At 43.1% G+C, this 24,086-nt stretch overlaps 1 protein-coding gene across 2 annotated transcripts in view; it reads left to right on the top strand.

Annotated features, from left to right (window-relative positions):
• Positions 1-369: 369 nt before the first annotated feature.
• Gmeb2 (glucocorticoid modulatory element binding protein 2) overlaps positions 370-24,086 on the top strand; it is a 49,784-nt gene continuing 26,067 nt past the window's right edge. The window contains exons 1-2 of one of the 2 annotated variants that reach the window (XM_045156875.1): positions 370-417; positions 16,744-16,932. In XM_045156875.1, coding sequence (XP_045012810.1) covers positions 16,802-16,932 — 131 coding nt within the window. In that variant the 5' untranslated portion in view covers positions 370-417; positions 16,744-16,801. Of the gene's footprint in view, positions 418-16,743; positions 16,933-24,086 lie in introns of those variants that run through there. The other variant, XM_045156876.1, reaches the window with a different exon arrangement.

The raw sequence follows: 24,086 nt of genomic DNA, 5'->3' as shown, positions 1-24,086 counted from the left end.
GGAGGCTGGATTGCAGGTACCAACACCTGGGCTCCGCCCCCATCGCGTGTGCACTGCTCCCTGAAGCGACCAGTCCGCACCGCGCGACCTTCCAGACAGACGCCGTAAATGGCAGACCCTCAAGCGACTGCGCAGACTCAGCTGTGCCGCCCGCGCACGCGCAACGAGGCCCCTCCAGGCCTTATCTCATGGCACCGCCCGTTTCCTAGCTGAGCGCCAAATAAGTCGCGGACCCATCGGGCCCATGCGTGCGCGATCCCGCCCTCTGCGTCACTAGGAAGCGCGCTCCCGCGTTGCCGCCGCCGCCGCCGCCGCCGCCGAATCCCCAACAAGGAGTGAAGCCCGCGGCCGTCGCCGCCGACCGCTGCCGCCGCCCCTGTCGCCGCTGGGCGCCCGAGCAGGCCCGCGTAGGCCCAGGTAAGCGGCGCTAGCGCGCCCGCGCCCCCCCGTGGCGAGTCCTCTCGCGCCGCTCACGCGCCGCCGTCCAGTCAGGGGTCCCTGCGGAGCGTCAGGACGTTACGGCGGGGGGAGGGGAGGCCGGGGGAGGGGCGGCGGGCGCGCGAGGGCGGCGGCGGCGGCGTCAAGCGCGACGGCGTCAGGCAGGCGGGCGGCACGGGCGCCAGGCGGGCGGGCGGGAGGCAGGCGGCGCGAAGGCGGCCGCGTTTCCGGCCTCCATCTTGATGTCGCTGGCGGCGAGGGCCGCTCTTAGTGGAAGCCGAGGCGCCTCGGGCCTTGGGTGTTGGGGGGCTTGGGAGCAGGCGGAGACTGGGAAAGGAACTCACGTCAGCATGGTCCTGTTGGTGGGACCTGTATTGATGTGGGCCCGCTGGTAGTAACGTAACGCGTTTCTGTGAATCCCTGTGTCGGAACCGAATCGGTAGGGACCTAGGAGTAGGAAGCAGGACCGTATTCATAAGCACTCATTGGTGGGAATCATACTGATTGTGGACCCGGGACTTGTTGGTGGCTACTATTGATAAGAACCCACTGGTAGGACCTAAATGGGTCATTGTCTTCAGTGGGAGCCAAACCCAATCAGTTCTGCTCATTGTTAACCATTAGTCACAATTTGGTTAACTCATACATATAATTGATGACGTATGCTGAACTAAAGTTCCCCTCCTGTTCTTTTGGTGTGCGTGATTTCGCAGGCTGACCTATATATTCACTATGTAGTCTCGGGATGGCCGGGATTAAAGGCATAGTTCCATTTCTTTGCTAACACCTGATATTAGTTTCAATTGTATCATTCTTAAAATTAAATGGACTGTATAAAGATACACTATGACATGATAAATTTAATTACATTATTTTTGTTTAGTTTTTTTCCTTTTTCCTTTTTTTGTTTTTTCGAAGTAGGGGCTCCACAGTAGTCCAGGCTGACCAGGAATGCACTCTGTCGTTTCAGGGTGGCCTTGAACTCACACCAATCCTACTACCTCTGCCTCCCAAGTGCTGGGATTAAAGGTGTGCGCCACCATGCCCGGCTCTAGTTTTTTTCTTAAAGGTAGGTTCTCACCCTAAGACCCAAGGTAGCCTAGAATTCACTATGTAGTCACAGTGTGGCCTCGAACTCATAGTAATCCTCCTACCCCTGCCTCCCTAGTGCTGGAATTAAAAGTGTACACAATCACACCCAGCCTTTATTTATTTTTATTGTTTATTTTCTATTTATTTCAGAGAGAGGTAGAGGGAGAGAGGCAGAGAGAATGGGCATACCAGGGCCTCCAGCTGCTGCAAACAAACTCGATACATGAGCCACTTCGTGGGTCCTGGGGAATTGAACCTGGGTCTTTGGGCTTTGCAGGCAAATGCATTAACTGCTAAACCATCCCTCCAGCCCTATTTTTTAATTTTTATTTATTTATTTATTTTGTTTTTTTGAGGTAGGGTCTCATGCTAGTCCAGGCTGACCTGTATTAAAGGTGTGCACCACCACACCTGGCTTGCTAGTTTTGTTTTTTGAGGTAGGGTCTCACTGTAGCCCAGGCTGACCTGGAATTCACTATGTAGTCTCAGGGTGGCCTTGAGCTCACAGCAGTCCTCCGCTGCCTCCTGAGTGGCACACACTACCATACCTGGTAAGAACTTGTTTTTTCATAGGAAGTGCGTAAAACTTTGCAGTTCAGGCTGGTCTTGAAATGACCATATAACCTCCTGGCCTCAGCCTTCCAAGTGCTTGGGATTACAGGTGTGTACAACATATGCCATATACCTAGCTCAGTGGAATAATTTTAAATGAAATTAAAAGTTTTGGGCTGGGCTGGTGGTGCATGCCTTTATTCCCAGCACTTGGGGAGGCAGATATAGGAGGATTGCCATGAATTCAAGGCTACCTGAGACTACAAGTAAATTCCTGGTTAGCATGAGCTAGAGTGAAACCCTACCTCAACAAAACAGAAAAAAACACAACAGTTTTAGGCTTGTTTAAAGTTCATTATTTTGAAGACAAAGACACTATACTAGTGAAAAAAATATTGTCTCTGAACTATGTAGTTTTCCAGTGTACATGAATCCTTGTTAATACTTTTCTGCCTGAGAAGCAGCTGAAGATGGTCCCCAGTCAGACCCCAGTCCTCTGAGAAACAAGACAAGAACATATTTGGAGGGAGAAAATAAACCAGGACAAATCTGAAGGTTTTCTGTTCCTCATCCCAGTAGAAGCATTCATAAAAGCATTCAAGTGCTGGAGGGAGCCAGGTTTGGTGGTACAGGTCTGTAATTCAGGTGAAAAGGCTGAAGTAGGAGGACCACAAGTTTGAAGGCAGTCTGTTCTTAGCAAAATCATCTCTTAAAAAAAAGAAAAACGGGGGGGGGGGTGTGGTGGTGCACACCTTTAATCTCAGCACACAGGAGGCAGAGGTAGGATCACTGTGAATTTGAGGCCACCCTGAGACTACATAGTGAATTCCAGATCAGCCTGGGCCAGAGGGAGACCCTACCTCAACCCCCCCCCCCAAAAAAAAGAGGCATGGTGTGGCACATGCCTTTAATCCCAGCAGATTTAGGAGTTTGAGGCCATCCTAAAACTACATAGTGAATTCCTGGTCACCCTGGCTAGAGCAAGACCCTACCTTGAAAAATCAACCCAAACAACAACAACAACAAAAAAGAGAGAGAGAGAGAGAGAGAGAGGGAGGGAGGGAGGGAGGGAGAAGGGGAGGGAGGGAGGGGTGGGGGGGAGAGAGAGATAAGGAAGGAAGGAAGGAAGAAACATGTTGGAGCTATAGATTGGGTGTGGTTTAGCAAAGACCTTGGGTCCCCCTAGGAACATGAGTTATGACTGGTTCTTTGATTTGGTTACTTGGTTCTTAATTACAGAGAACTGGTTGGAGTATGGGTGTCATCATCTGCTTGAGAGCTGCTTTAGTCCTGGACATACTTTCTGCTTGGTGGTATACTAGTTATTAACAGTTACCATGATTGCCGGGCTTGGTGGCATACTCCTTTACTCTGGAGGCAGAGGGAGGAGAGTCACCATGAGTTGAAGGCCACCCTGAGACCACATAGTGAGTTCCAGGTAAGCCTGGGCTAGAGTGAGATCCTACCTCAAAAAAAAAAAAAAAAATAAAAATAAAAAAAAAATTAAAGAACAGTTACTGTGATAAAAGTCCTGAAAATTTTTTCTTTTTAGCAAGTTTGCATGTTCTCAATTTTTTTATTCCCCTGAGGTAGGCTAACCTGGAACTCACTCTGTAATTTCAGGCTGGCCTTGAACTCACAGCCTCCCAAGTGCTGGGATTAAAGGCTTCCACCTCCATCTTTGGCTGTTCTCCATTTCATAGCTTGTATCTATTTTTTTTTTCTTTGAGGTAGGGTTTCACTGTAGCTCAGGCTGACCTAGAATTCACTATGTAGTCTTAGGGTGGCCTTGAACTCTTGGCTATCCTGCTATCTCTGCCTCCTGAGTGCTGAAATTAAAGGTGTGCACCACCATGCCTAGCTTTGTATCAAATCTGAATGAATTGTTCTCTTATAGTAGCATTATAACTTTTTAAAAAACATTTTTTATTAGTTATTTGAGAGAGATGGGGGGCTAGAATATGGGTGCACCAGAGCCTTCAGCCGCTGCAAACAAACTTCAGATGCATGCGCCACCTTGTGCATCTGGTTTACATGGGTTTTGGGGTTAAGGTGTTTGCCTGCAAAGCCAAAGAACTCAGGTTCGATTCCCTAGGACCCATATTAGCCAGATGCACAAGGGGGTGCATGTGCCTGGAGTTTGTTTGCAATGGCTGAAGGCCCTGGCACACCCATCCCCTGTCTCTCCCCTCCCCTCTTTCTCTGTCAAATAAATAAATAAATAAATAAATAAATAAATAATTTTTTAAAATTGGTTTTCAGGGCCGGAGAGGTGGCTTAGTAGTTAAGGTGCTTGCCTGCAAAGCCTTAGAAGTCATGTTTGAATCTCCAGATCCCATGTAGCCAGAAACACAATGATGTAAGCACACAATGTTGCACATGCACACAAGGGGGCACACACATCTGGAGTTTGTAGTGGCTGAAGGCCCTGGCTTGCTCATTTTCTCTCTCTCTGCCTCTTTCTCACAAAAAAACTAAAAATAAATGATTTTCATAGCCAGATGTGGTGGTGCATACCTTTAATCCCAGCATTTGAGAGCAGAGGTAGGAAGATTGCTGTGAGTTCAAGACCACCCTGAGACTACATATTGAATTCCAGGTTTGCCTTGACTAGAGTGAAACCCTACCTTGAATCCCCCCCCCCAAAAAAAAAAGCTACAATAGGTTTTCATGAAGTTTATTAGCTTTGAACTCACTATGTATGGGAAGATGACCTTGAACTCTGAGCCTCCTACCTGTACCTCCTAAGTGCTGAGATTATAGGTATATGCCACCATGCTGGGCATATTAAACTTTTGTTATGTTAACATACACATAATTGGGTTAGTGGCTCAGTGGATATAGTTCAGTGGATAAAGCACTTGCTGTGCAACTCTGAGTACTTAAGTTTGGATCCCCAGACCCCACATCAAAGCTAGAGGCTGTAGTAGGCTTCTATAATACAACTGTGCCTACTATAGGAAGGGAGGCAGAGATAGGAGAATATCCCCAAAGCGCACAAACAGAGCATTGCATGAGAGACCCTACTTCAAAGGAGGTGGAAGGCCAACTGGCTTGAAAGTTGTCCTCTCAATTCCATATGTGCTGTGGCATGCGTATGTTTCCCTCCCCCCATACAATAAATAAAGTAATAAAAAAATAGCATAGTTGGGCATGGTGGTTCATGCCTATAATCCTAGCACTTGGATGCTTAGGTAGGAGGACTATGCTTCAGGTCAGACTGGGCTAGAGTGAGACCCTGCCTCAAAACAAAAACAAAGTAGCATGATGTGCTGGAGAGATGGCTGAGTGGTTAAAGGCACCTGCTTGCAAAGCTTGACAGCCTGAGTTTGATTCTCCAGTACCTATATAAAGCCAGGTGCATACAGTGGCAAGAGACCTTGGTGGGCTTATTCTCTTCCTCTTTTTGTCTCTCTCAGACTGTCTCTCTGATTGCAAATAAATTAAAATATTAAAAACAATATGCATAACATAGTTACTGTCTTTAAGAGTGGCTTTAAGGACTGGAGTGATAGCTTAGTGGTTAAGGTGTCTGCCTGCAAAGCCTAAGGACCCATGTTATACTCTCCAGATCCTATGTAAGCCAGATGGACAAGGTGAGTTAATTGTGCAAGGTCGCACATGCACACAAGATGGTGCACATATCTGGAGTTCAATTGCAGTGGCTGGTGGTCTTGGGGTGCCAATTCTCTCTCTCATAACAACAACAAAAAACAAAAATATCAGCCATACTGTCATAACCTTTGCAAAAAAGCATCTTTTCTTTTGCTTTTCAAGGTAGGGTCTCACTCTAGCTCAGGCTGACATGGAATTCACTATGTAGTCTCAGGGTGTCCTTGAACTCACAGACATCCTCCTACCTCTGCCTCCCAAGTGCTGGGATTAAAGGCGTGCGCCACCATGCCCGGCTCCAAAAAAGCATCTTTAACTGCTGAGCCATCTCTCTAGCTCAAATGTTTTTTTAGTTCATCAACGTGTTGTATCAGACATTAAAATCTTACTACATTTTATTTATTTATTAATTTTTTTAGACTCATTACTTTTTGTTGTTGTTTTTTGAGGTAGGGTCTTGCTGTAGCCCAGGCTGACCTTCACTATGAAGTCTCAGGGAGGCCTTGAACTCACTGCGATCCTCCTTCCTCTGCCTTCCCGAGTGCTGGGATTAAAAGGTGTGTGCCACCTTGCCTGGCTCCTATTTTCACTTTTTTTTGCGGGGGGGGGGTATATGGTATGTAATGCTATTGTGTGTAAGCACATGCATGTACATGCCACAGCACACAATTTAGGGTGCCAATCCTTGCCTTCTACCTTGTTTAAGGCAAGATCTCTTGATCTCATTGTTGATCCCTGCTGCGTTCCCCAGGCTAGCTGGCAAGGAATTCTGTATCTGTCTCCCTTTTTGCCACCATTGGGATTATAGATGCACAGCATCTGGCATTTATATGGGCTCTGGGGATCTGAAATCAGGTACTGAAACTTGCATGAAAAGTGTTTATCCACTGAGTCTCCTTCCCAGACTCTTATTTTCACATCTTTAAAAATTTTTTTTGTTGTTTATTTTTATTTATTTATTTGAGAGTGACAGAGAAAGAGGCAGAGAGAGGGGGGGGGGGAGGGAGGGAGAGAATGGGCACACCAGGGCTTCCAGCCACTGCAAACAAACTCCAGACATGTGTGCCCCCTTGTGCATCTGGCTAATGTGGGTCCTGGGGAATCGAGCCTCAAACCGGGGTCCTTAGGCTTCACAGGCAAGCGCTTAACCGCTAAGCATTTCTCCAGCCCTATTTTCACATCTTGATAATGTGAGTTTCCTCTTTTCCTGGTAGCTAGTGATGCCCAGCTTCTGTCATCACTTGTGCTTATAGACCTATGTATGTTTATTTCTTTGAAGAAACATCCATTCTTTTACCTACATTTTATTCTTATTTTTATTTTAAAGTTAAAAAATTATTTACTTGAGAGAGAAAGGTAGAGAGAGAGAGAGAGAGAGAGAGAGAGAAGGAGAAAATAGGAGTGCTAGAGCTTTCAGTCATTGCAAACTAACTCCAGATGCATGTGCCATCTTGTGCATTTGGCCTGTGTCGGTTGTGGGGAATCAAACCTGGGTCCTTTTGCTTTGGAGGTAAGCGCCTGAACCGCTAAGCCATCACTCCAGCCCTTATTTTTAAAAATATATTTATTTGAGGGGGGGGGGGAGAGAAAGCATGGGTGCACTAGGGCTTCTTGCCAGTGCAAATGAACTCCAGATGTATGTGCTACTTTGTGCATCTGGCTTTCCATGGGTACTGGGGAACTTGAACCCAGGCCATTGGGCTTTTCAAGCAAGTTCCCTTAACCACCGAGCAATCTCCTCCAGCCCCCACATTTTATTTATTATTTATTATTATTATTTTTTTTTAATTTGTGAGGTAGGGTATTGCTATACCCTAGGCTGACCTGGAATTCACTGTGGCGTCTCAAGGTGGCCTCAAACTCACAGCAATCCACTTACCGTTGCCTCCCAAATGCTGGGATTAAAGGCCTGTGTCACCACACGCAGCTATATTCTGAATATTACTCCTTTGTCAGTAATTTGTTTTGTTAATACTTTTTCCCATTCTGTGGATTGCCTCTTTCTCTTGTAGTATACTTTGATACACAAAAGTATTTATTTATTTTGGTTCTTTTGAGGTAGGGTCTCACTATCCCAGGCTGACCTGAAACTCACTTTGTAGCCCAGGCTGGCTTCAAATTCAAGGTGATCCTCCTACCTCAGCCTGGGATTAAAGGTGTGCACTACCATACCCATCAAGTTTCTAGTTTTGATGATACTGAATTTGTGTAATGGTTAATCTTGTCAACTTAGTGGAATCTGGAATGACCTTGGAAGCAAACTCTGGGTTTGTCTGTGAGGGCCTTTCCAGGAAGAATTAACTGAGGAGGGAAGACCTACCCTGAATGTAGATAGTACCGACCTATGTGCTGGGGTCCTAAACTGAATAAAAAGGAGGGAGGGCTGGAGAGGTGGCTCAGTGGTTAAGGTGATGGCCTGCAAAACCTGATGACTCGAGTTTATTTCCCTAGCACCCATGTAAAGCCAGATGCACAAAGTGGCACATGCATCTGGAGTCTGTTTTCAGTGGCTAGAGGCCTTGGTATGCCAATTCTTTCTGTCTGTTTCCTCTCCTGGCTTGTGAGTGTGTGTGTGTGTGTGTGTGTGTGTGTGTTTTAAAGGAGGAAGGAAGCTGAGTGGTAGCATTCCTCTACTTTCTGTTTTTTTTTTATTATTTTTTTTATTTTAGAGAGAGAAAGAGACAGACAGACAGACAGAATTGGCACACCAGGGCCTCAGCAACTGCAATTGAACTCCAGATGCTTTCACCACCTAGTGGGCATGTGCGACCTTGTGCTTGTTTCATCTTTGTGCATTCGGCTTACATGGGATCTGGAGAGTCCTTCACAGGCAAGTCTTAACCTGTAAGCCATCTCTCCAACCCACATTTCCCTACTTTGTGACTGTGAATGTAGGGTGACCAGATGCCTCAGGCTCCTGCCACTTTCATTAATGCCTTCTTTGCCATCCTGGACTTCATCTCCTTGGTCTGTAAGCCAGAAATAAGCCAGTCCTCCCTTAAGTTGCTTCTTTTGTTTGTTTTGTTTTTTGCTTTGCTTTTGTTGCCTGTGTTTGTCATCACCAAAACCAATGTTAGGAATGTTTCCTTGTGTTTTATTCCATTTTATGACTTTAACACATAGGTTCTTTTTTTTTTCAGTTTTTTTTATTTCTAACTTTTAAAAATGTATTTTATTTATTTGAGAGAGAGAAAGTGTGTGTGCGTGTGTGCGCGCGTGCACGCGTGCGTGCCAGGGCCTCCAGCCACTGCAGACTAACTCCAGATGCGTGTGTCCCCTTGTGCATCTGGCTCATGTGGGTCCTGGAGAGTGGAACTGGAATCCTTTGGCTTTGTAGGCAAGTGTCTTAACCACTTAGCCATCTCTCCAGTCCTAACTTGTTGTTTTGAGGTAGGAACATATACTGTCATTGCAAAGGAGTGCCAGATACTTGTGGTGCTTTTTTTATTTGCTTTATGTGAAAGGCTTGAGGACTGAACCCAGGCTGACATACTTTGCAAACAAATGCCTTTAACTGCTACTGAATCATATTCCTAGCCTCCTTGTTTAATTTAACTTGTCTTTTGGTTTAGTTTTTATTTAAAGATTTAGAAGTCTACTTCCCTGAAATCTCAGTATTTGGGACACTGAGGCAGGAATATTGGTGTGAATTCAAGACTAGCCTGGGCTATATATAGACTGTGTCTCAGAAAAAAAAAATTAAGGGCTAGATATATGGCTTAGCAGTTAAGGTGCTTGCCTTCGAAGCCTAAGGACCCAGATTCGATTTCTCAGTAGCCTCGTAAGCCAGATGCACAGGGTGGCACATATAACTGGAGTTCATTCACCCATCCTCTCTTTCCCCATCTACCTCTTTCTCTCTCAAATAAATAAAATATTTAAAAAATATTGAAAACACTAAAATGAACTATGTGTATGCTTATTTATTTATTTATTTTTCTTTTCAAGGTAGGATCTTTAGCTGAGGCTGACCTGGAACTCACTCTGTAGACCCAGGTTGGTCTCAAACTCACAGTGATCCTCCTACCTCTGCTTACTGAGTGCTGGGATTAAAGGCGTATGCTCCCAGGCCTGGCTTCTGTGTTTGTTTGTTTGTTTGGTTGGTTGGTTTTTTGGTTTTGTATTGTTTTGTTTTTTTGAGGTAGGGTCTTGCTCTAGACCATGCTGGCCTGGAATTTACTATATAGTCTTAGGCTGGCCTCTAACTCTCAGTGGTCCTCCTACCTCTGCCTCCCGAGTGCTGGGATTAAAGGCATGTGCTATCACGCCTGGCTTAAAAATATAAACACACACACACACACACACACACACACACACACACACACACACATATAAGTTAAAAATATAATTAAAAAAAATATAAAGTTGTATGAATTTCAACATATGTAGATTCATATAATCATTTCACAGAATACAGAAGAGCTCATTGCCCTAGAAATTTCCTTGGCACTCCTTTTCATAACTGTCTGCCTTTTTTTGTGTAGTATAACACTGTCCCCATTCTTGCCAATGCACTCTCCTAGAGGTGTATTTGAGGAGATTCTGTAGATGGACTCCTATGGTGTCTTCTTCATGGTTGCTTGTCTTGTTATTTGCTTAAGTCAAGAAGGATGCAACCTTCCTTGGGATGCTGGGCTGAAGGAAATCAGTGTTTTAAAAGACAGTTTGTTGAAGAAAATGTCAGATCCTTGTAAATACTCCTCAGTGTTTTTCCTCTGAATAATTTATACTGTTAGGGATTGAAAATTGGTTGACCTCTGTCAGACTGTCCCCTCAGAAATAGGAAGATTGCTGTGAGTGCTTTTTAAAAAACTTTATTATTTTCTTATTATCAACAACTTCCATGATTATAAACAATATCCCATGGTAATGCCCTCCCTGCCCCCACTTTCTTCTTTGAAACTCCATTCTCCATCATACCCCCTCCTCCTCAATCAGTTTTTCTTTTATTTTGAAGTCATAATCTTTTCTTCCTATTAAGATGGTCTTGTGTGGGTGGTATCAAGCACTGTGAGGTCATGGATATCCAGGCCATTTTGTGTCTGGAGGAGCACATTGTAAGGAGTCCTACCCTTCCTTTGGCTCTTACATTCTTTCTGCCATCTTCCGCAATGGACCCTTGGCCTTGGAAGATGTGATAGAGATATTGCAGTGCTGAGCTGTCCTGTCACTTCTTCCTAGCACCACGATGCCTTCTGAGTCATCCCAAGGTTACTGCCATCTGAAAAGGGAAGGTTCTCTATGAGTTCTTTGTTTTAAAATTTTTTTTACTTACATATTTATTTATTTGAGAGAGAAAGAGAGAATGGGCACACCAGAGCCTCCAGTTACTGCAAATGAACTCTAGATGCGTGAGGCCCCTTGTACATCTGGCTTATGTGGGTCCTAGGGAGTTGAACCTTGGTTCTTTGGCTTTGTAGGCAAGCACCTCAACTGCTAAGCCATCTCTTCAGCCCCTTGTTTTGTTTTGTTGAGGTAGGGTCTCGCTGTAGCACAGGCTGACCTAGAATTCACTATGTAGTCTCAAGATGGCCTTGAACTCATGGCGATTTTCCTACCTCTGCCTCCCAAGTGCTGGGATTAAAGGCGTGTGACACCAAGCCCAGCTGTTTGTTTGCTTTTAAGGCAGGGTCTCATGTCTTCAAAATTGCTATCTATATAGCTGAGGATAAATCTTTTTTTTTTTTTTTTATTTTGCTTTTTCGAGGTAGGGTCTCACTCTAGCCCAGGCTGACCTAGAATTCACTCTGTATTCTTAGGGTGGCCTCAAGCTCACGGTGATCCTCCTACCTCTGCCTAGTGCTGGGATTAAAGGTGTGTGCCACCATGCCTGGTTTATAGTTGAGGATAAATCTTCAAGTTATGATCCTCCTGCCTCCACCTTCCAAATGCTGGGACTGTAGCTGTGCACCACCATGCCTGGCTGTGTTTAGCAAGTATGTCTTCAAATACTTTTCAGCTGAGTGGTTTTGCCTCTTTATTTTGTGACTTCTTTGATACATATTAGACTTGCGATCTTGCTATACCTGCTTGAAGCTTGGTTTAACTTGCTTTTCTCTTCTCTTCCTGCTGCTCAGGTTGCTTGATTTCTGAGTCTCTTATATCCCCTGGCTCCTTTATTATCTCCATTCTTAGGTAGAACCCATCTAATGTTTCATTTTGTATCTATTTATTTTTGCATTTTTTAATTTTATTTTTTATATTATTTATTTGAGAGCAACAAATAGAGAAAGAGGCAAAGAGAGAGAGAATGGGCACATCAGGGCCTCTAGCTACTGCAAATGAACTCCAGAGGCATGTGCCACCTTGTGCATCTGGCTTACATGGGTCCTGGGGCATTGAGCCTTAAATTGGGGTCCTTAGGTTTCACAGACAAGCCTTTAACTGCTAAGCCATCTCCCCAGCCCTTTTTTTTTTTTTTAAATATAAGTTTCATTTCATTTATTTATTTGAGAGAAAGAGGCAGATAGCAAGAATGGTCACGCCAGGACCTTGACCTATCTTCAGCCCTATTTGTTTTTTTTGTTGTGTGTGTGTGTGTGTGTGTGTGTGTGTGTGTGTGTGTATGTGTGTGTAGGCTTTTTACTAGTTGCTAAACAACAGCAATCTTTTTTGTTTTTTTCTTTTTTTTTAGTTTTTTGAGGTTGGGTCTCACTCTGGCTCAGGCTGACCTAGAATTAACTATGGAGTCTCAGGGTGGCCTTGAACTCATGGGGATCCTCCTACCTCTGCCTCCCGAGTGGTGGGATTAAAGGCGTGTGCCAACACGCCTGGCTAACAATAGCAATCTTTAAATAGCACTTGCATTTTATTAGGTATTACAAGTAATCTAGAAATAGTCTACAGAATTGAGGGGGGGGGTTGTATAATATCATAGTACTTAGTAAGTAGTACAAGAAGATTGAAAGTTCAAGGTTAGCCTGTGCCACATATGAAGACCCTGTGTGAAAACAACACCCTTTTCAGGGTTGGGGAGATGGCTCAGCAGTTTAAAGGTGCTTGATTGCACACTACACTCTTTTCTTCTTTCTCTTTCTAGCCCTCACTTTTTTTTTTTTTGGTTTTTCTTTTTTTCTTTTAAGTTATAAAACACCATGGATATTGTTATTATTAGAGATTGATGTATTTTTTTTAATTTTATTTATTTATTTGAGAGCGATAGACACAGAGAGAAAGACAGAGGGAGAGAGAGAGAAGGGCACGCCAGGGCTTCCAGCCTCTGCAAACGAACTCCAGATGCGTGCGCCCCCTTGTGCATCTGGCTAACGTGGGACCTGGGGAACCGAGCCTCGAACCGGGGTCCTTAGGCTTCACAGGCTAGCGCTTAACTGCTAAGCCATCTCTCCAGCCCGAGATTGATGTATTTTGTCGTAGGATATGAAATGTTGTTTTGGCATCTCTATTTTTTTGGTTTTTCAAGGTAGGGTTTTACTCTAGCTCAGGCTGACCTGGAATTCACTCAGTTGTCTTAGGGTGGCTTGAACTCTCCGTGATCCTCCTACCTCTGTCTCTCTAGTGCTGGGATTAAAGGTGTGAGCCACCACGCCTGGCTCAGCCCAATTTTTTTTTTTTTTTTTGTTTTTTTGAGGTAGTGTCTCACTCTAGCTCAGGCTGACCTGGAATTCACTGTGTAGTCTCAGGGTGGCCTCGAACTCATAGCAATCCTCCTACCTCTTCCTGAGTGCTGGAATTAAAGGCGTGTGCCACCACGCCCAGCTTTAGCCCTATGTTTTAAAAAATATTTTAATTTTGGGCTGGAGAGGTGGCTTAGTGGTTAAGGCATTTGCCTGCAAAGGCAAAGGATCCCGGTTCAATTCTCCAGGACCCATGTAAGCCAGATGCACAAGAGGGTGCATGTGTCTGAAGTTTGTTTGCAGTGGCCAAAGGTCCTGGTGTGCCCATTCTCTTCCTCTCCCTCCCTTTCTTTCTCTGCCTTTCTCAAGTCTCAAATAAATAAATAAAATATATTAAAAATATTTTTTTTTATTTATGAGAGAGAGAATGAATATGGGCACACCAGGGGCTGTATCCAACTACAAATGAACTCCAGAAGCATGTGCTACCATGTACATCTGGCTTACATGGGTTCTGGGGAATTGAACCTGAGTCCTTAGGTTTTGCAGGCAAGTAAGTACCTTAATCACCTTAATCACTAAGCCATCTCTCCAGTCCCTGAACCTTCCCCTCTCCCCCACCCCTCCCGCTTTTGAAGTAAGATCTCACTACTGCCCAGGCTGACCTGAACTCACTCTGTAGTCCCAGTCTGGCCTCAAATTCACAGTGATCCTCCTACCTCAGTCTCCTGAGTGCTGGGATTAAAGCTTTGCACCCTATTCATTTTGTATTTATTATTAGTCTTTTTATTTTACACACACACATGTGCACACACATTTTTGTTGGTGCTGATTTGAACCAGGGCCTTGAGCATGCTGAGCAAGTGCTGTGCACTGAGATGTATTCCTGGCACTGGTTATTGTACCTTTTGATTCTTAGACTTCTGATTGGTGAGAACTTCTGTTTCTGTGCCCAGACCTCTCTGTTTGGCACAGGCAGGCTCATCTTACTCTTGGTTATTGGGGGCATGTGGGGAATAGCTACCTATAAGTTTCTGTTGACTCTAGCAGTCATCTCAAAGTCAGATTCTTTTGATTATTTTCCCCTTGAGAGTTATGTAGGCTTTCCTGGTCTTTTATATATGTCAAGCAGTTTTGTATTGTACTTGAAAACTTGAAGTTATGTTGTGAAATTGGGTTTTCTTTCAGTTTCTCAGAGTGCTGGACATTTTTGCTGCAGTAGGAGCTGAACAGGAGCTATAATGACTGGTTTATTTATTTGTGTTTTTATTTATTTAGTTGAAAGAGAAAGAGAGGGGGAGGAGAGGGAGAGAATGGGTACACTGCATACGAACTCCAGACACATGTGCCACCTTGTGCATATCTGGCTTACATAGGCCCTGGGGAATTGAATCTAGGTCCTTTGGCTTTGCAGGCAAGCACCTTAACTGCTAAGCCATCTCTCCAGCCCCTGTTTGTATTTTTGAGACAGGATCTTGCTATGCAGTACAGGCTGATCTTGAATTTAAAATCCTCCCTCTGCCTATTGAGTGCTGACATTACAGATGCTTTCCAAACATACCCAGTCAGTGGAGCATTTGGATCTCTTCCCCAGTCTGTGTTCAGGTCCATTTTCAGAGTCTCTGCAGTAGTCCTAGATTCACCTCTGTGATACTACTGAGACCCAAGCATGTTCTACTCTGTAGTTCAGTTCTCAAAGCCTTTGATTTTCCATATAGAGTTATGTCCACAAATGAACTACCTCGGGATGATCCAGGCTTTCTCATGCAGCTGTATGCAGCCCTGTCTGAACCTCCCTCCTGTCCATACATGCCCCTTTCTGACTGGATATTCAGGGCCCTTCCTTTATTCTCTGGCTTAGAAACTCAAGGCTTCTGTACATGTCCAACATTTTGTGACTGGTCCATTTTGGGCCTGACACAGCATGGAGTGTGAGAATGCACAACCCCCACATTCTTAGTACACTGTCCTCTAGTGAGGAGAAAAGTCACATTGAGTTTACTGCTTGTGAAGCTACTGCTTCAAGTGTGGGATTGGAGCGAGATCTTGAGTTTTCCTAGGGCAGGGTCAGCAAAGACAAAAATTAATAATAATAGTAATAACAAAAACTGAAAGCTGGGGCTAGAAAGATGACTCAAGTGGGTAAGGCACTTGCCTACAAAGCCTAACAACTGGGTTTGATTCCCCAGTATCAACACAAGATACACATACATGTATTTGGAATTTCTTTGCAGTGGCAGTGGCTAGAGGCTCTAGCATGCCCATATTCTCTCTGTCTCTTTGCAAATTAAAAAAATATATATTTAAATGGAAACTGGGATTCTATCTCTTGAAGGGCCTGAAATGGGCAGCTCAGAGGATAGTCCTTAAGCAGCAGTATATCTGATCAGCACAGGAGTTTTGACCTCCTCCGTTTCTGACTCAGGCCGATTCACCCCTCCGTAGGCAACTTTGGTGGTCCCTTGCTCCCAGGAAGTCACTGTATTGATGCTGAACTCAATGCAGACACCCAATCAGCATAGCACACTACAGCTCAGAACTTCTGGATTCAAATGCCATTGTGACACTCATATGTCCCAGCACTAGGGAGGCAGAGGTAGGAGGATCACCATGAGTTCAAGGCCACCCTGAGACTACATAGTGAATTTCAGGTCAGCCTGGGCTAGAGCAAGACCCTAACTCAAAAAAAACAAACCAAAAAAAAAAAAAATTAAAGAAAATAAAAATGCTTTTAAAAAAAGAAGCACAAACTTGGAATCTGCCCTGCTAGGTGTGGTAACATGCACCTTTAATCCCAGCATTTGAGAGGCAGAGGTATGAGGATTGATGTGTTCTAGGCATACTTGGGGCTACTGAGTGAATTCTAGTTCAGCCGGGGCTAGAGTGAAACCCTATTTTGAAAAAAACTAAAAATAAACAAACCAAAAGGGGCATTTCCCCTTTTCTGTCTTATGTGGGTTTCCTCCTTCCTTTCCTAAGGCTAAGTGATTTCTACCTGCACTAGGCTCAGGCCAAGTTCAGCCAGCAGAGGCACAGAGAAAAGTAGCCAGCAGGAAGCCCTCCTTCAGAAAAGTCATTTAAGTCATGTGCTATACGAGCTCCCTCCATGTCCTGTTGATGCCTCTGAGCTTCCAGGCCCATGTGGATCGAGTAGGGGAATGTAGGCCAGCCAGAGGGAAAGATTCAGTTGTGTTCATACTACCCACAGACTCAGAGGCCCTTATGTTGTTGTCAGTTATTGTTAGAGAGCAATGGGTGGGATATGGAGTAGGATCTTTGTTGATATTGAGAGAGGCCATCTTCTGGGTGCTCTGTTAGCATACTTTTTTATTTTTTTTATTTTTTCAGTGCTGGGTATGAAATCCAGAGCTCTGAGCACATGCTAGGCAAGTGCTCTACTACTCAGCCCTGGGGTGATCTGTTGTACAGATATGGAAATCACCTTGTGACCTGTGCCCTGCCTTGTTTTCCCTAGGACGTAAGATCCTGGAGGAGTGACACTGCTGACCCTGGGCATCCTCTTCTAAAGAGCCATGGCGACCCCGGATGTGAGCGTCCACATGGAGGAGGTGGTGGTTGTGACAACTCCAGACACTGCAGTTGATGGTAGTGGTGTAGAGGAGGTGAAGACAGTACTGGTAACAACAAATCTGGCCCCTCATGGGTAAGGACTGAATCTCAGCCCTGCTGGATTATGGTGGCACAGCTGGTGTGCCAGGGTATAAGTGAGCCTCAAGATTGCTGTGCACATGAGATTCTTGGGTTGGACCCAGCATATTTTAAGCATCAGGGTGAAAAGCAAGGGGATCACTGTAGACTCTGGGGTGATACCTCAGCTCTTCCTCATGGCCATGTACTTCTAAAATCATTTGTTAATTTCCATTATGATAAATGAGCAGTGGCAATTAAACATTTTCTTCCCCATCTCTTGTTCTATATGTCTGAAGTGAGAATTAATTGGGCAAAGAACTCATAAGTGACTAAACTGCTGGTTTCCTTTTGCCACCTATAAACAGAACTGTGACATAGCAGAGCAGCTCCTGTCCCTGACAGTGAGTGAGATGAGGGCAGTAGTGAGGACAGAAGAGTTGTGTGAGTAGGGCATGGTGATGCACACCTTTAATCCCAGCACTTGGGAGACAGAGGTAGAAGGATTATCATGAGTTCAAGGCTACCCTGAGACTACATAGTGAGTTCTAGGTTAACCTGGGCCACAGTGAGACCCTATCTTGAAAATCCAAAAAATAACAATAAAAATAAATAAATAAAAGGAGTTGTATGAGTCTTTCCTCTTGCTGTTCAGGGGACTGGCATCCCTGGGTCTTTGGCTTTGCTGTATCTTGCGTGTGGTATCTTCATGGTAACCTTGGCTTTTCATGAAGCAACAGATGAGCTTTTGGTTTGGTTACTTTTGTATGTGTGTGTATGTGTGCACGCATGCTTGTGCCATGGTGCACATGTAGAAGTCAGGACAACCTCAGAATGTCAGTTCTTGTCTTCTACCTTGTTTGAGACAGAGCCTCTTGTTTGCTGTTGCATACACCAGGCTAGCTGTCCCAATAGCCTCACGATTCTCGTGGTTCTACCTTCCATCTTGCTTTAGACACACAAGGAGTACAGGCATATGCATTACTTTGTTTAGCTTTATATGAGTTCTTGGGATCTGAACTCTGGTTGTGAGGTTTGTGTAGCAAGTGCTTTTAACCACTAAACCATCTCCTCACCCCCCCCAACAATGAGAAGAAATTTCTAGACTGATTTTTTGCTGTCCTTGTCATCCTGTGTCCCAAGTAGACCAGGTCTCCTCACATGTATGACTTGGCTGCCAGCTGCAGAGAGTGGACCTGGCCTCCTGCTTGGGAGCTCGGATACTGGACCCCTCCAGGCCTCATCCTTATGGCAGATGGAAGCTTGTATGGATAGCTCTACAGAACTGTCTCTGGGCGCATTCCTAGTTGGATTTGTGTTTCTTCCTGCTGCTTTGTAGATACAGCATAAGACCCTATCTGAAGTAGGACTTTTCAGTGGGAGTTTCTTTTTTAAGTTTTATTTACTTATTTATGAGAGAGAGTGCACGCAAGTGAGCTAGTGCAGGTCTTGATGGTTGTTGAAGCCTTTGCCCAGATACTGTTCAAAACTTGGAAAGCTGAAAAGGAGGCCCACAGGTATATTTGGGTTTGGTTTGTCCTGATGCTGTTTTTCACCTTGACAATTGGAGATGTGAACTAGTTCAGTCCCTGTACACTCTGCATGTTCTGCATTCTGCCTGAGCTGTTCCTAGTGATCTCCATATTTATCTTGTGTGTTTTTCACTGTCTAATTGCCAAGATACTTGGTGTCTTTAGCCATTCATCTAACACTGACCCTTTATTTGCTCGTGGCCAAGGGTAGGTTTGTTTCCTGACCTCTAGAGGCTTCCTATCTTCCTTCACTCCAAAATTTTTATTTATTAATTTATTTTTATTTATTTGAGAGAGAGAGAGAGAGAGAATGGGCGCACCAGGGCCTTTATCCTCTGCAAACGAGACTCCAGACACATGTGCCACCTTGTGCATCTGTCTTATGTGTGTCCTGGGGAATTGAACCTAGATCCTTTTGCTTTGTAGGCAAGTGCCTTAATTGCTAAGCCATTTCTCCAGTCCTCCTGACTTCTTTACGTGGAGGGATTTGTCCTGAGTAGCTGCATGTGGGGTACAAGTTCTGATTCAGTTATTGTCCTCTGCATTATTCACAGTTTTGGCTTGGGGAGGATAGCTTCTGTTGCAGTCCGGTTCGCATTGCTGGTAGAAATCACCCAACCAAGAACAGCTTCTGGGAAAAAGAGATTTATTTTGGCTTACAGGCTCGAGGGGAAGCTCCACGATGGCAGGGGAAAACGATGGCATGAGCAGAGGGTGGACGTCACCCCCTGGCCAACATAAGGTGGACAATAGCAACAGGGGAGTGTGCCAAACACTGGCATGGGGAACCTGGCTATAAAGCCCTTAAGCCCACCCCAAATAATACATTCCCTCCAGGAGGCATTAATTCCCAAATATCCATCAGCTGGGAACCTAGCATTCAGAACACCTAAGTTTATGGGGGACACCTGAATCAAACCACCACAGCTTCCTTTCTTTTTTTTTTTTTAAATACAGTGCCATTTATTTATTTTATTGGTTTTTTTAATTTTAATTTTATTTTTTTAATTTTTATTAGCATTTTCCATGATTATAAAAAAAACCCATGGTAATTCCCCCCCCCACTTTCCCCTTTGAAATTCCATTCTCCATCATATTACCTCCCCATCACAATCATTGTACTTACATACATACAATATCAACCTATTAAGTACCCTTCTCCCTTCCTTTCTATTCTCTTTATGTCTCCTTTTTAACTTACTGGCCTCTGCTACTAAATATTTTCATTCTCACTCAGAAGCTAGGATCCACATATGAGAGAGAACATGTGGCGCTTGGCTTTCTGGGCCTAGGTTACCACACTTAGTATAATCCTTTCCAGATCCATCCATTTTTCTGCAAATTTCATAACTTCATTTTTCTTTACTGCTGAGTAGAACTCCATTGTATAAATGTGCCACATCTTCATTATCCACTCATCAGTTGAGGGACATCTAGGCTGGTTCCATTTCCCAGCTATTATAAATTGAGCAGCAATAAACATGGTTGAGCAGGTACTTCTAAGGAAATGAGATGAGTCCTTAGGATATATGCCTAGGAGTGCTATAGCTGGGTCATATGGTAGATCAATCTTTAGCTGTTTTAGGAACCTCCACACTGATTTCCACAATGGCTGGACCAGATTGCATTCCCACCAGCAGTGTAGAAGGGTTCCTTATTTTCCACATCCCCGCCAACATTTATGATCATTTGTTTTCATGAAGGTGGCCAATCTGACAGGAGTGAGATGGAATCTCAATGTAGTTTTAATCTGCATTTCCCTGATGGCTAGTGACGTAGAACATTTTTTTAGATGCTTATATGCCATTCGTATTTCTTCCTTTGAGAATTCTCTATTTAGCTCCATAGCCCATTTTTTGATTGGCTTGTTTGATTTCTTATTATTTAACTTTTTGAGTTCTTTATATATCCTAGATATTAATCCTCTATCAGATATATAGCTGGTGAAGATATTTTCCCATTCTGTAGGTTGCCTCTTTGCTTTTTTCACTGTGTCCTTTGCAGTGCAAAATCTTTGTAATTTCATGAGGTCCCAGTGATTAATCTGCAGTTTTATTGCCTGAGCAATTGGGATTGTATTCAGAAAGTCTTTGCCAAGACCAATATGTTGAAGGGTTTCCCCTACTTTTTCCTCTAGCAGTTTCAGAGTTCCAGGTCTGATGTTAAGGTCTTTAATCCATTTGGGCTTAATTCTTGTGCATGGCGAGAGAGAAGAATCTATTTTTATCCTTCTGCAGATATATATCCAGTTTTCCCAACACCATTTGCTGAAGAGGCTGTCTTTTCTCCACTGAGTATTTTTGGCATTTTTATCGAGTATCAGGTGGCTATAGCTACTTGGGCTTACATCTGGGCCCTCTATTCTGTTCCACTGATCTACATGTCTGTTTTTGTGCCAGTACCATACTGTTTTTGTTACTATGGCTCTGTAGTATAGGTTAAAATCAGGTATGGTGATACCACCAGCCTTATTTTTGCTGCTCAGTATTATTTTAGATATTCGAGGTTTTTTGTGATTCCAAATGAATTTTTGGATTGTTTTTTCTATTTCCATGAAGAATACTTTTGGAATTTTGATAGGGATTGCATTAAATGTGTAGGTTGATTTTGGTAAGATTGCCATTTTCACAATATTGATTCTTCCAATCCAGGAAAAGGGGATGTTTCTCCACTTTCTAGTGTCTTCTGCAATTTCTCGCTTGCGTGTTTTAAAGTTCTCATTGTAGAGATTCTTTACTTCCTTGGTTAGGTTTATTCCAAGTACTTTATTTTTTTTGATGCAATTGTGAATGGGAGTGATTCTCTATTTCATCCTCTGTGTGTTTGTTGTTAGCATATATGAAGGCTACTGATTTCTGTGTATTTATTTTGTATCCTGCTACATGGCTGTAGGTTTTGATCAGCTCTAACCGTTTGCTAGTAGAGTTTTTAGGGTCCTTTATGTATAGAATCATGTCCTCTGCAAATAATGATAACTTGATCTCTTCCTTTCCAATTTGTATCCCTTTTATGCGTGTCTCTTGCCTTATTGCTATGGCTAAGACTTCCAGAACTATATTTTAAAAAAGTAGGGAAAGTGGACACCCTTGTCTTGTTCCTGATTTTAGTGGAAAAGCTTCCAGTTTTCCCCCATTTAGTAATATGTTGGCTGTAGGCTTGTCATAAATAGCTTTTATTATATTGAGATATGTTCCTTCTATTCCCAGTCTCTGTAGGACTTTTATCATGAAGGGATGTTGGATTTTGTCAAATGCTTTCTCTGCGTCCAGTGAGATGATCATGTGATTTTTGTCCTTCAACCCGTTTATATAATGTATTACATTTATAGATTTGCGCGTATTGCACCATCCCTGTATCTCTGGGATAAAGCCTACTTGGTCATGGTGAATGATCTTTTTTTTAAAAAAAATATTTTTTGTTCATTATTTATTTATTTATTTGAGAGTGACAGACACAGGGAGAAAGACAGATAGAGGGAGGGAGAGAGGATGGGTGCACCAGGGCTTCCAGCCACTGCAAACGAACTCCAGATGCATGCACCCCCTTGTGCATCTGGCTAACGTGGGACCTGGGGAACCAAGCCTCGAACTGGGGTCCTTAGGCTTCACAGGCGAGCACTTAACCGCTAAGCCATCTCTCCAGCCCATGATCTTTTTGGTATACTCTTGTATTCTGTTTGCCAATATTTTGTTGAGAATTTTTGCATCTATGTTCATGGGGGAGATTGGTCTGTAATTTTCTTTTTTTGTTCTATCTTTGCCTGGTTTTGGTATCAGGGTGATGCTGGCCTCATAGAAGGAGTTTGGTAGAATTCCTTCTTTTTCTATTTCTTGGAAAAGCTTAAGAAGCAATGGTGTTAGCTCTTTCTTAAAGGTCTGGTAAAATTCAGCAGTGAATCCATCTGGGCCTGGGCTTTTTTTGGTTGGGAGATTATTGATAACTGTTCGGATCTCCATGTTTGTTATAGGTCTATTTAAGTGATTAATCTCATTTTGATTTAATTTAGGTAGGTCATATAAATCAAGAAAATCGTCCATTTCTTTCAGATTTTCATACTTTGTGGAGTATATGCTTTTATAGTATGCCCCTATGATTTGTTTTAATTTCTCTAGAATCTGTTGTGATGTTACCTTGTTCATCTCTGATTTTATTAATTTGTGTGTCTTCTTTCTTTTGGTCAGATTTGCTAAGGGTTTATCAATCTTGTTTATCCTTTCATTCAAAGAACCAACTCTTTGTTTCATTAATTCTTTGGATTTTTTTTTTTCTATTTCATTAATTTCTGCCCTAATCTTTATTATTTCTTCCCACCTACTGATTTTTGGTTTGCCTTGTTCTTCTTTTTCCAAGGCTTTAAGGTGAAGCATTAGGTCGTTTACTTGTGACCTTTCTAATTTCTTAATATAGGCACTTAAGGCTATAAATTTACCTCTTAGAACTGCCTTCATTGTGTCCCAGAGATTTTGATATGTTGTGTTCTCATTATCGTTTGACTCTATAAATTTTTTGATTTCCTTCTTGATTTCTTCATTGACCCATTCATCATTTAGTAGTGTATTGTTTAGTTTCCATGATTTTGTGTATGCTCTGTAGCCTTTCTTGCTACTGGTTTGTAGTTTAATTCCATTGTGGTCAGATAGAATGCAAGGAATTATTTCAATTTTCCTGAATTTGTTAAGATTTGCTTTGTGTCCTAATATATGGTCTATTTTAGAGAATGTTCCATGTGCTGTTGAAAAGATTGTATATTTTGCAGCATTTGGATGAAATGTCCTGTATATATCTGTTAGGTCCATTCCTTCTATGACCTCATTTAGTCCACATGCCTCTCTGTTTATTTTTTGCCGGGATGACCTGTCAATTGATGAGAGTGGGGTGTTAAAGTCACCCACTACCACTGTGTTTGGTGTTATCTGTGACCTTAGTTCTAATAGTGTTTGTTTGATGAATTTGAGAGCCCCCATGTTAGGTGCATATATGTTTAGGATTGTAATGTCCTCCTGTTGGAGTGTGCCCTTAATCAATATAAAGTGACCTTCCTTATCTTTCTTGACTAACATTGGACTAAAGTCTAACTTGTCAGATATTAGGATAGCAACCCCTGCTTGTTTTCTAGGCCCATTTGCTTGAAACACCGTCTTCCAACCTTTCACCCTAAGATACTGTCTATCCTTTGTAGAAAGGTGAGTTTCTTGGAGACAACAAATTGTAGGATCCTGCTTTTTAACCCAGTCTGCAAACCTATGTCTTTTCGTTGGGGCATTGAGGCCATTAAATTAAGAGATATTATTGAAAGGTGTGTATTTATGTTTGCCTTTTTTTTTTTTTTTTTTTTTTTTTTGTGGTTCTGGTTCTACCTGTGCTCTCTTGTGTTAACTAGTATTTGAGTATTGCTTGTTTTTTCTAGGTTCCTTATATGTGTGCTTTTCCTTTTCTTCAGCATGGAGGATTCTATCAAGTATTTTCTGTAGAGCTGGTTTTGTATTCAAATACTCCTTTAACCTGCTTTTGTCATGGAATGTCCTCATTTCTCCGTCTATTTGAATGGATAACTTTGGAGGATAAAGTAACCCTGGTTGACAGTTGTTATCTTTCAGAACTTGGAATATATCACTCCAAGTCCTTCTGGCTTTAAAAG

This window comes from Jaculus jaculus, chromosome 8 (assembly GCF_020740685.1).
Source record: "Jaculus jaculus isolate mJacJac1 chromosome 8, mJacJac1.mat.Y.cur, whole genome shotgun sequence".
Lineage (NCBI taxonomy): Eukaryota > Metazoa > Chordata > Mammalia > Rodentia > Dipodidae > Jaculus > Jaculus jaculus.
This window is presented reverse-complemented; position numbering and strand designations above follow the sequence as displayed.